Consider the following 13030-nt stretch of genomic DNA (forward strand, 5'->3'; position numbering starts at 1 on the left):
GCCCGTGTATGGGGGCTTCCGACAGGTCTTCCCGATCGATATCTGGCCACGATATCGATCGGGAAGGTTGGATTTTTACCATACGGCCGAACGTTCGAATTACCGCCGATATAGCCATGCAGTTTAGTGGCATATCGGGGAAAGATCCGCTCGTTTGGCGATGTCGCCAAACGAGCGGATCTTGGAGTCTATGGCTAGCTTTACGATGCGCCAAGGGGCTCTGACGGGTTGGTTAAAAATCAAACCTTCCCGATCGATATCGTGGCCAGATATCGATCGGGAAGACCCGTCGGAAGCCCCCACACACAGGCAGATAAGCTGTCAAATCAGTCCAAACGACCGATATCGGCAGCTTTATCTGCCCGTGTATGGCCACCCTAACTCAGAGTTAGAGAGCTACAAAGCAGGAAGTAGTGTTCTGGCTATTATATTATACATCCACTCACTCCAGCCTTTATACATTACATTTTTGTCTAACTAACTATATTAGATACATTTTTTATTTTGCACAGCCTATTTACCCCGGTTTTATTTTTACACTGAACTGTTGCTTAAAGTGATTACAATGTGCCTACCAAACCATAGAAGGTCCCCCTGTCTGCAACCTGGAAGCTGTCCCTTACTGCTCAGTTCAGTCTCAATCCTATCCCTCAACCTCCAGATACAGATTATAATAGAAAACCAACTATAATCTTGCACAGAAATACAGTGGAATCTCCTGGGTCAGCACTGATAACGGGGATTCATCACCACAAACCCACAATGATAACCTTAGTACTACCATCCTGAGCTTTCATGGGGAACCATCATATGTGTTTCTTCCTCTTTCAATCAAGTAACCGAAGTCACTGAACCCATGGGAGGCATATATGATGCCTGCAAAGCTTTGTACAAGACTGAGTAAAAAACAGCAGAAATATATAAAACAAAAATGAATTATATTTCACATGTTTGTATTTATTTATACGATGCGATACCCACTTGTTTAATGATGTTGAGTTTGAATCCACATTTGAAAATCCTGAGTGTCTTTTGTGCTCAGTTGAAGAATACGAGGAAAATTCTGTTACGCCTTTTCCATCCTCAACGGTTTTGGCAGCAGCAAAGGTTTTGGGCTTGGAAATTGGGCTTGTAGAACGGAGAGAGACATTTCTTAGGTTTTCAGAGGTGGATAACATTTTAGCAGCAAATTCCTTGCCAACTTTTAGGGCAGTGTTTGCAGGAGAAATGGTGTAGGGCTCCTCCATATTCCTTGTAATATCACTGACTTGCGCATCCCCTCTGACGGGATTTGGAGTGTTAGTCACAGCAGGTTGCCGTGGTACTCGTTTTTTCAAGGAATCCTAAAATAAAAAAGAAATAATTGTGTTAAGTACAGACTCCAAAAACCACTAATCAAAATATTAAAAGCACTGGTTGTAAACTACCCCTACTGTAAATGATAAGGATATTGGGTCACTGAGTATCAATCATGTATTATAAGGGATTACATACCCCCTACTGTAAATGATAAGGATATTGAGTCACTGAGTATCAATCATGTATTATAAGGGATAATATACCCCCTACTGTAATTGATAAGGATATTAAAAGTCACTGAGGGGTTCTGTGACAACATAAAGGCACAAGGCTGCAGGCTGAGTTATACAGGGAACTCTGAGTATCACTCATGTATTATAAGGGATAATGTACCCCCTACTGTAAATGATAAGGATATTAGAAGTCACTGAGGGGTTGTTCTGTGACCATATAAAGACACAAGGCTGCAGGCTGAGTTATACAGGGAACTCTGAGTATCACTTGTGTATTATAAGGGATAATGTACCCCCTACTGTAAATGATAAGGATATTAGAAGTCACTGAGGGGTTGTTCTGTGACCATATAAAGGCACAAGGCTGCAGGCTGAGCTATACAGGGAACTCTGAGTATCACTCATGTATTATAAGGGATAATGTACCCCCTACTGTAAATGATAAGGATATTAGAAGTCACTGAGGGGTTGTTCTGTGACCATATAAAGACACAAGGCTGCAGGCTGAGTTATACAGGGAACTCTGAGTATCACTTGTGTATTATAAGGGATAATGTACCCCCTACTGTAAATGATAAGGATATTAGAAATCAATGAGGGGTTCTGTGACTATATAAAGGCACAAGGCTACAGGCTGAGTTATACATGTCACAGAATTCATGAATCAGAAAAAAGAATGCACCACCTACTGTTAAATATAGGATATTACAAGAGACTTTTGCTACTTGTAACCAACATAAAAACACTTGCCATATATCCTGATGATACTTAATAGAGTGTTGCCCATGACCATAATTCAAGTACCTCTTGGGAGTTGGCAGTTGGGCCAGACATCATTCCCCTGACCATCCGGCTTGATTTAGGCCTCTGTGTTTCACTTGTGGAGTTTCTTGCTCCCAACGCCATTTCCAAGGTCTCCGAAACTCCCCTAATGTTTTCCTTGGGGGACATTAACTCTCCTTCACGGGCCATCCTTGTGCTTTTCACACTGAATTCTGTTTGCTTTCGATTGTGATCTGGGCCTTTTGAATAATTTGGCTTATTAAATTGCAGGTTACTTCTGTCAAAATACATACAATACATTTCAGAAAATTAGATGAATGTATACAACCTTCTATTAACACGAAGGGGCTGATTTATTAATTTTTAGTTGCATTTTTTTAAAAAGTGTAACACTAATCTTTGGTTTGACACTAAAAGCCAGTTTCAATCTACACAAGAAATGCTGCAGAGGACCTGTTCAAATAATATACCTGCCATACAAGAATGACAAGGGGAACTAAAAGGTTGGGCAAAAAAAATCTATACCGCAAGTATGGATCTCAAATACTCCCCCAGACCCTCAAGTTATTTTTGGAGAAAATAGTCAGGGTATTCTACACGGACTGGTTGGAGAAATCATTAAAGGGTTTGTTCACCTTTCGGTTAACTTTTAGTATGATGCAGAGTGATACTCTGAGACAATTGCCAATTGGTTTTCGTTTATTATTATTTGTGGTTTTTGAGTTATTTCGCTTTTTATTCCGCAGCTCTCCAGTTTGCAATTTCAGCCATCTGGTTGCTAGGATCCAAATTACCCTAGCAACCATGCACTGATTTGAATAAGAGACTGGAATATGAATAGGAGAGGCCTGAATAGAAAGATGAGTAATAAAAATAACAATATATTTGTAGCCTTACAGAGCATTTGTTTTTTAGATGGGGTCGGTGACCCCCATTTGAAAGCTGGAAGAAGAAGGCAAATAATTTAAAAACTATGAAATGATGTGTGTGTGTGTGTGTGTGTGTGTGTGTGTGTGTGTATATATATATATAGATAGATATATAGAATTGTAGAAAGGACCAGCACTCCGTTTTTCAAAAAAGTTCAATAATTTATTTCAATCTCACAGTGTCTCCAACGTTTCGGCCCACTTTGATAAAGGCCCCAAAGTGGGCCGAAACGTTGGAGACACTGTGAGATTGAAATAAATTATTGAATTTTTTGAAAAACGGAGTGCTGGTCCTTTCCACAATTCTATATATCTATTTTTGACCAAGCACCCAGCAAAACGAGATGTGAAGGAGTGCGGGTATCATCGGCAATTTCAGCTTTGTAGAAACAAATAATAAAAAATAATAAAACTGGATCAATTTTGGGCATTTTCCAGAAGAAGTTATGGCTATGCTATCAGCATATGCTGCATTTTGTCTGTAGATTATTTTTACAATATTGTTTAGTATATTATGGAAGGTCTACTCTTAAAAAGAATGATCCAACAGACACTACAATCTAGTAACTTTTCATATTATTTTTGAAGCCCTCTCCTATTCATCTTTCAGCCTCTCATTCAACCCATAAACTCATTGCTAGGTTGAATGAAAGGCACAATGGTTACCCATAATGACAGCAACTCCAAATATACCCAGCTCAAAGTGCTAAAAATTACCTGATCAGCTCAGTTTTACTGGTTTCAGAGACAGCGCTGCTTTCTCCGGTTTCATCGTCAGAAATATCGCACACGGTCATCATCAAGTTACCGGCATGTTTCTGCTGTAGATTTCTTGTTGCACCTTTTGAGGGTGCCGAGTTCTGCTCTCCTATCATGTTTAGGGTTTTGGTTTTCCCTGAATGCTCCAAAAAGTACTTAGTCATAATTTCCAGAAGAGTTTTCAATGGTTTCTCTCTTGACTACAGAAAAAGAAAAAAAAAAAGAGAGAGTTTAATAATTACTGAAACGATTTAGAATTCCATATGTGACACTATTTCTGTACAGTGATCATGTGGAAATCAAAGGAAGGTTCTCCACCTGGCTCTGGAGACCTAGACATCCCCCAGCACAACCCAACTACCAAAGGCTTTCCGATAGTTATAGTTCAGTGTCCGCTACAATGTGCCAGCCGATGTTTAAAAATGTTTCACAGTACTCTTGTGTCAGTAAAAGATAACACTTGCAAAAGCTGAATGAGCATAATAAGTTATAAACATTCACGTTTTGAGTGAACAAACATAAACAAGCAGTTTTCAGACAAAAACGAAGATGGAAATGTAAAAGTGACAACGGAGCTCAACCATGGACTTAAAGGGGGTTGGTTGTTCACCTTTCAAACACTTTATTCAGTTGCGTTGTTTTCAGATTGTTCACCATAAACAAAGACTTGAGGATTTCAATTGCTTGCCATCTTTTATTATTGGATTATTGGAAAATGTATTTTACCTGAATTAAGGAATGAAACAAAACAGTGTCTATATTTGACCACTAAAACAGACCATCACAATGTTCGGAGGAAAACCGTTTCCCCCATTGGAGGTTTGGGCTAATAGAGCCTGTACTACAGTTGGGGGAAACAATATGATTTTTTGAAAAATTGCTGGTAGCAAGCGCTATGCCGCCCGCAGAGAAGGATCTCCCAGTGTGGCAGCTATGTCTGGTCACATGCATTCACTTAAAGGACAAGGAAACTAAAGAAGTAGCTAGAAATGTTGTACATGATGTTTTGTGCTTCTGTACCAGCCCAAGGCAACCACAGCCCTTTAGCAGTAAAGATCTGTGTCTCCAAAGATGCCCCAGTAGCTCCCCATCTTCTTTTCTGCTGATTCACTGCACATGCTCTGTGCTGCTGTCACTTACTGAGCTTAGGGACCCACTCACAATATACAGTACACATAGAATAGATATGTCACAATATAAGGCTGATTAGTAATTAATACAGATAATTACTACATGGCAGCACAGAAACCAGTGCAATTAGCATCAGAATTTAATAATCAGCAAACCTGTAGCATCATCTTATATTACAGCCAGGGAAGCTCATTTTCTGCTGGATAATTAGTGACGAGCCCTAAGCTTAGCTTCTCAACAGCCAATCAGAGCCCACTGAGCATGTGAGTGTCACAGACACTTTCCAAGATGGTGACCCCCTGTGACAAGTTTGAAGTCCTGGAACATTGCTGCTATTGACAAGCTGAAACGTTAGCCTCGTGCAATAAGTTCAGTATATAAAACATGGCATTTTTAGCCACATTCATTTTTGGGGTTTAGCTCTCCTTTAACCATAGAGCCCACTGGTTTGTTTATTATGTGCATGTGACACAGTGAATGTGACAAATATGTGACAAAAAAAATCTGCATGCTTGAGTCCATATATGGTCTATGCACTTGGAGATTCCTCCCAGTGGGGGGCGGCATATCACTCGTTACAAGTATTGTTTCTCCTAATCGGAGTGTGGACTCTATTAGCCTACACCTCTGATGGGGGAAATCTATTTTATCCAGATAGATGCATTTTACATTTAATAAGTACATGGAAAACTTTGCCCTGTCTAGTGCAGGTATAAAACTCAACCAGAGAGCACCCTGTTGCTAACATGTCCCCATTGGAAGCAATACACCACACACCAAATCATCTAAAACAGTGCTGTCCAATTTACATGGTACAGAGGGCCGGAATTTTTGTAACCTACATGGTGGAGGGCAGATAATGGAAGCCAGTGTCAGGCACTCCCTGTTTTAGACCACACCCGCTTTAAACCACACCCATGTTACCGCAAGACCATGTCCACATTAATAACACACCAAAAAACCAGATGCTCACTGCTGGGATCAGGGCTGGAACTACGGGTAGGCAGAGTAGGAGGCTGCCTAGGACACCATCACTGTGGGGCGCCATTTTAATGTTTTTTTTTTTAAATTTTATTCAAGCGTTTATTTAATAATTTGTTTCAGTAATCATGGTCACTCAGTCGGGTGTAATCCCCCTCCTACACCTTCTCCCACTTGCCAGCAAGTAATAGCTCCCTCTGTGCGGTGCGGTAGTGCAGCGCGACGTGAGTATACGAGTCAATGACATCACTGATGCGGTTGGGTGGCAGAGAGCCGGCGGGCTGCTGGGTGTGACTCTCGCTGCTCTCAGTCTTGCACAGTTGCACTGAACTGAAGACATTCTTTCTATTACTGTGAAAGTGTGAAGCTTCCTGCTGGCACAGTCAGGTACAGATTTGGGGCCCATATATTTGCTGTTGCTGCTGGGCGCTGGCACAGGTACATAAATACTTGGGGGCAATATGATGTGATCAGATTTATTTTTGGCTGCTGCTGGCACAGGTAAAGATTGGGGGCAATATGATGGCTGCTGGAGGGCTGTATGATGGATGGCTGCTGAGCTTGCTGGTACAGGTATGGAGGGCTGTATGATGGATGGCTGATGAGCTTGCTGGTACAGGTACAGGGGGCAGTCATATAAATGAAAAAAAGTGTTTTACACTTTCTTGCTTTCTTTATTTAAAAACCATCATGGTAAGGAGGTAAATGGTAATGCAGGACAGGGGGTGCTGATTGAAACTCTTGCCTACGGTGCCAAACTACCTTGCCCGGCACCGGCAGAGATGCCACTAATATGTGAAAAAAGTTGTCATATTAAGACATAACCTTAAATCCATATGCCTCCTCCTCCCCTGTGTATAATACAGTACCCCAGTATATGATTAAACACCTTAGGGGCCCCTAACAATAATTTTCAAATGCTAACAAACCCCCAGAACAAGTACAAGGCTTATGTTCCATTGGGATCATAGGTCAGGCAGAATATGGCAAACACAGGGTGCAAAGAGCAGGCAAAGTATGACACACACAGGGATCATTGGGAAGGCAGAACAGAGCAGGAGACAGGAATCAGGAGCAGTCTAATATGTACTACATACAGTGACACAGTACTGGTGCCCCATTAGGATTTTGTATAAAGTGTGAACAGGAGAACAATGTGGCAGTTCCAGTCTGGGTCTCAGGTAGAACAGTACAGGATTTTAGGTGAACAATAGAGAGGATCACAGGTGTGAACAATACAGGGGATTAGTCTGAATTTGAGGTTTAAACAATGCAGGGGCCAGTTAATCTCTGTAGTGATACCTTTTAAAGCTTTCACATGGTAAGGAAACACAGCAGGTAGGTGGGGGGCCACAGAAGGGGGGGCACGGGCCGCCAGTTGGACAGCCCTGATCTAAAACATGACATAGCATGACAGCTGCCTGTGTACTTCATCCTTAAATGTTGTCAGTAATATTTGGTAGTGTGCAACATCTCTTGGTCAGCCCTAAACACTAAATAGAGTAAAGAATTTTGTGAAAATGCTAAATTAATTTTCTTTCGTTACCTTGTTCTCTTTATACAGACTGTCCAGATGTAACACTGCCCGAAGTTCGTTTCTGGTAGTGATGCTCTGGGGAGCGCGAGGAAGTTCCTCTTCTAGTATCAAGCTGGTCTTTTTTAAACCCTGCAGAGAACAGGACAGGGGTTAAACTATATAACAGCAGTCAAAAGAAAGGACTAAAGCAGAACAGCAATCTAGTTACAAGTGGTTAGACATTATATTTAGCAATGAATACTGGTACTCACATGTAGTATATAAAAAAAAACCTAGGTCAACTCCATAAGTATATACAGTCATATAAAAAAAGTTTGGGAACCCTTCTCAGCCTGCATAATAATTGACTCCACTTTCAACAAAAAAGATAACAGTGGTACAGTATGTCTTTCATTTCCCAGGAACATCTGAGTACTGGGGTGTTTTCTGAACAAAGATTTTTAGTGAAGCAGTATTCAGTTGTATGAAATTAAATCAAAGGTGAATAACTGGCTGGGCAAAAATGTGGGTATTTTTGCTCATTTGAATGCATGTAACTGCTCAGTTCTGATTATTGGCAACACCAAATTGGTTGGATTAGCTTGTTGAGCCTTGAACTTCATAGGCAGGTGTGTCCAATCATGAGAAAAGGCATTTAAAGTGGCCAATTGCAAGTTGTGCTTCTGTTTGACTCTCGTCTGAAGAGTGACAGCATGAGATCCTCAAAGCAACTCTGAAAAGATCTGAACACAAAGATTGTTCAGTATCATGGTTTAGGGGAAGGCTACAAAAACTCAGAGGTTTAAACTGTCAGTTTCAACTGTAAGGAATGGAATCAGGAAATGGAAGGCCACAGGCACAGTTGCTGTAAAACCCAGGTCTGGCAGGCCAAGAAAAATACAGGAGCGGCATATGCGGAGGATTGTGAGAATGGTTACAGACAACCCAAAGATCACCTCCAAAGACCTGCAAGAACATCTTGCTGCAGATGGTGTATCTGTACATCGTTCTACAATTCAGCACAATTTGCACAAAGAACATGTGTATGGCAGGGGGATGAGAAAGAAGCCCTTTCTGCACTCACGTCACAAACAGTCGCTTGTTGTATCCAAAAGCTCATTTAGACAAGACACAGTCATTTTGGAACAAAGTACTTTGGACTAATGAGACAAAAATTCAGTTATTTGCTCATAACAAAAAGCGCTTTAATTGGCGGAAGAAGAACACCGCATTCCAAGAAAAACACCTGCTACCTACAATCAAATGACCGATGTCACTGCTGAAATACTACTGTTTCCATAAGGCATGTTATATATTAAAAGGAAGTTGCTACTTTGAAAGCTCATCCAATGATAAAACAAAATGAAAAAGAATTAAGAGGGGTTCCCAAACTTTTTCATTTGACTATGTTCCAACACTGCAAAGATGATCCACACGGGATAACTGTAAACCTTAAAGGAAAAATATACCCCCCAAACAATGTAGGTCTCTATAAAAAGATATTGCATAAAACAGCTCATATGTAAAATCCTGCTTCATGTAAATAAACCATTTTCATAATAATATACATTTCTAGTAGTATGTGCCATTGGGTAATCACAAATAGAAAATTTCCATTTTAAAAAATAAGGGCCGCCCCCTGGGATCGTAGGATTCACTGTACTCACAACCATACCAACAAACCATACATGTTAGGTCACATGAGCCAATTAACAGATAGAGTTGTGCCTTTTGCTTCCACACTTCTTCCTGTTACAGTTAGAGCTGCAGTATTTCTGGTCAGGTGATCTCTGAGGCAGCACACAGACCATCACGAAATGGTGGCTCAAGGCAAGAGATGTAAAAGGGCAAGATTTACGTAAATATATATTCCAGTTTGGTAAGATTCTTTAATATGCCACTTAATATGATATGAACTCTTTGTTGATTAAGTGTTCATTTTGGGGGTATAGTTTTCCTTTAAGGGGCAGATTTATCAAAATGTGAGATCAGAACTCGCCACAGTAAAACTCACTCGCTTTCTAGTCATTCCTATGGGATTTTTAGAATCGTAGTTATCAATTAAGTTCACTGTTTGCTAAATATGCTTTTAAAAATCCCATAGTAATGAACTGAAAGTGAGTGAGTTTTTCTGTGGTTAGTTCAAATCTCACACTTTGATAAATCTGCCCCTAAATAAACTCAATAGGCTGGTTTTTGGGTATATAAATATATTGCAAAATAAACCAGCAACACCAGGATTTTGCAACAATTAAAAATGTGTATTACATGAGTATATACAGCCAATGTGATGTTTCAGTCAATATTAGGACTTTTTTTTCCAAGCAACTCCACCCTGATTGTGTTCAGAGTGGGGTTGTCTTGAGAAAGGTCTGAAATGTCACGTTAGCTGTATGTACTCACTTAATACATGTTTTTTTAAAATCCTGGTTTTGCTGGTAATTTTTGATATATATAAATCCAACATAAAGTCATTTATACCATGCACCTGGTTGTTCAACTTTGATTTAAGTTTTAGTATGTTATAGAATGGCTATATCTAAGCAAGTTGGTCTTCATTTTTCTTTTGTTTTTTAATAGTTTTTTAATTATTTGCCTTCTTCTTTCGACCCTTTCCAGCTTTCAAATGGGACCCACCGATCCCATCTAAAAAAAACAAATGCAATGTAATGTTCAGTTTATCCTATTCCAGTGGCGTATTCATATCAATGCACGGTTGCTAGGGTAATTTGGGCCCTAGAGACTGAATTTCTAAAATGGCAAACTTGAGAGCTGCCAAAAAAATCTAAATAACTTAAAAAAAAATGATGTAGAGCAGGGATCCCCAACCTCTTTTACCCGTGAGCCACGTTCCGATGTAAAAAGAGTCAGGGAGCGACATAAGCATGAAAAATAAGGCTGTGATTGGCCATTTGGTAGCACTTATATGGACTGGCACCTACAGGAGACTCTGTTTGGCAGTACACCAGGTTTTTATACAACCAAAACTTGCCTTCATACCTAGAAACCAAAAATAAGCCCCTGCTTTGAGGCCACTGGGAGCAACATCCAAGGGGTTGGAGAGCAACATGTTACTCATGAGCCACTGGTTGGGGATCACTGATATAGAGAGAGATATTCTGGGACAATTTGCAATTGGTTCCCATTTTTTATTATTTGTTGTTTGTGCGTTATTTAGCTTTTTATTCAGCAGCTTTGCAATTTCAGCAATCTGGATGCTAAGGTCTCAATGACCCTAGCAACCATACACTGATTTGAATAAGGGACTGGAATATGAATAGGAAAGATGAATAATAAAAAGTAACAATAACAATACATGTGTAGCCTTACAGAGCATTTGTTTTTTAGATGGTCAGTGACAACCATTTGTAAGCTGGAAAGAGACAGAAGAAGAAGGCAAATAATTCAAAAGCTATAAAAGAAAAAAATTAAGCCCAATTGAAAAGTTGCTTAGAATTAGTAATTCTATAACATAGTAAAAGTTAACTTAAAGGAGAACCACCCCTTTAATGTGCTGCATTTCATGCCAAACAAAAACATGGAGTCAAATAATCACCCACCAAAACCAGCCCCCCCCCCACCATGGCATTCTTGATTCAACATGAGGAGACAAAACACCAGTGTCTGCCCACTGTGGATCTAATAGCTGCCCTGTAACAGTGAGTGATTGTGTATAGCTTTAAATGAGGGAAATACTAAGTAGAACAAGAAATATTATATATATATATATATATATATATATATATATATATATATATATATATATATATATATATATATATATATATATATATATATAGTGAATAAAGTACCCCCTCTTGTCAAATATAAGGATATTATACGTTCCCGAAGAGTTTCATGATCATATAAAGGTACGAGGCCGAAGGCAGGTCATGGAACTCCGAGGTAACTTCTAATATCCTCATATTTTGCAAATGGGGTATTTTATTTATTATAATACACAATTTGCAGTGAGTCATGTGACAGAAATGACATCAGAACTCACCGTTTATAACTGATGACATCAGAACTCACCGTTTATGACTGATGACATCAGAACTCACCGTTTATAAGGACATAATGTACAAGATATTCATGGCTTTTGTGTATTATATATATATAATACACAAAAGCCATGAATATCCTGTAAATTATATCCTTATAAACGGTGAGTTCTGATGTCATCAGTTATAAACGGTGAGTTCTGATGTCATTTCTGTCACATGACTCACCGAAATTTGTGTATTATAATAAATAAAGTACCCCCAGTTGCAAAATATGAGGATATTAGAAGTTACCTCAGAGTTTCCTGACCTGTATAAAAACACTCGGCCTTCGGCCTCGTGTTTTTATATGGTCATGAAACTCCTCGGTAACTTATAATCTTATATTTTACAAAAGGGGGTACTTTATTCACTATATATACTAAAACAGGAACCCCATATCTCCCTTCCCACAATGCACAGTGACACGTAGAAAGAAAGAAATAAAAAGCTGCAGTGAAGCCTGAGCAGCCACAGACCCACCTTCCTACTGAGGAACTCCCTGACCAGAGAAGAGGCAACGTCCAGTATATAGCAGCTCTCCATCTATATGAGCTACGGCTTCTCTCTCACACCCGCCCGCTCTCACTCCTCCCCTCCCTGCCCCGGGCTGAGTTGCTACCCAGTCGCCAACAGACTTGCGGAGAGGCGTTTAGGCCCGGCCGGTTACCAGGGAACGCGGTTACCATAGCAACGACGGCTTCTTCCGGTGCTGCAGGATCATGGGACAACTGGCAAGACGCAAGGAGACATGGGAGTTCAGTGGGAACGGAGGATGGAGAGGGGGAGATCTGCTCAGGAATGTACCATAAAATGCAGGGGGTAGATGTGTACCTAGCAAGGACTGTGCCATTATTTAAAGGGGTGGTTCACCTAACTTTTAGAATGTTAGAATTAGAACGGCCAAGTCTAGGGAAATTTTCAGTTGGTTCTAATTATTTATTTTGTTATAGTTTTTGAATGATTTCCCTTCTTCTTCTGACTCTTCGCAGCTTTCTTAAAAACCCCAGGTAAAAAACAAATGCTCTGAAAGGGGACAACTGTACAAGTGCATCAGGGTTGCCGGCTAAGTTGCTGGTTTTTCAGCTAAATTGGGCTACTAATTTAAAGCCCAGATGGGTTACAAACAACAGGTAGGGAAAAGGTATGGTTTTGGGCTATTTTTTGGGCCTTTGGCTGGTTTGTACTTTAGAAACCAGCCAAAGCTTTTTGTTGCCCTAATGTGCCGAGCCTGTGTCTTCCAATGCATGCTGGGTAATGTAGTTTTTGTTTAACAATTTGCCCACTGCCGTTTAATGTAAGTTACATATAAGACTACAATACCCAGCATGCAATGGGACTGACTTGTGTAGAAGT

General features: G+C 40.1%; 1 protein-coding gene across 1 annotated transcript; it reads right to left on the minus strand.

Moving 5' to 3' along the window:
- Positions 1-939: 939 nt before the first annotated feature.
- Positions 940-12300, minus strand: mindy4.L (MINDY lysine 48 deubiquitinase 4 L homeolog). Its single transcript, NM_001096303.1, is given in 5 exon segments — positions 940-1343; positions 2337-2592; positions 3962-4203; positions 7662-7781; positions 12158-12300. Coding segments are annotated over 5 exon segments (1085 nt in total). The 5' UTR covers positions 12221-12300.
- Between the last annotated feature and the right edge of the window lie 730 nt (positions 12301-13030).

This window comes from Xenopus laevis, chromosome 6L (assembly GCF_017654675.1).
Source record: "Xenopus laevis strain J_2021 chromosome 6L, Xenopus_laevis_v10.1, whole genome shotgun sequence".
In the NCBI taxonomy this organism is placed as follows: Eukaryota; Metazoa; Chordata; class Amphibia; order Anura; family Pipidae; genus Xenopus; species Xenopus laevis.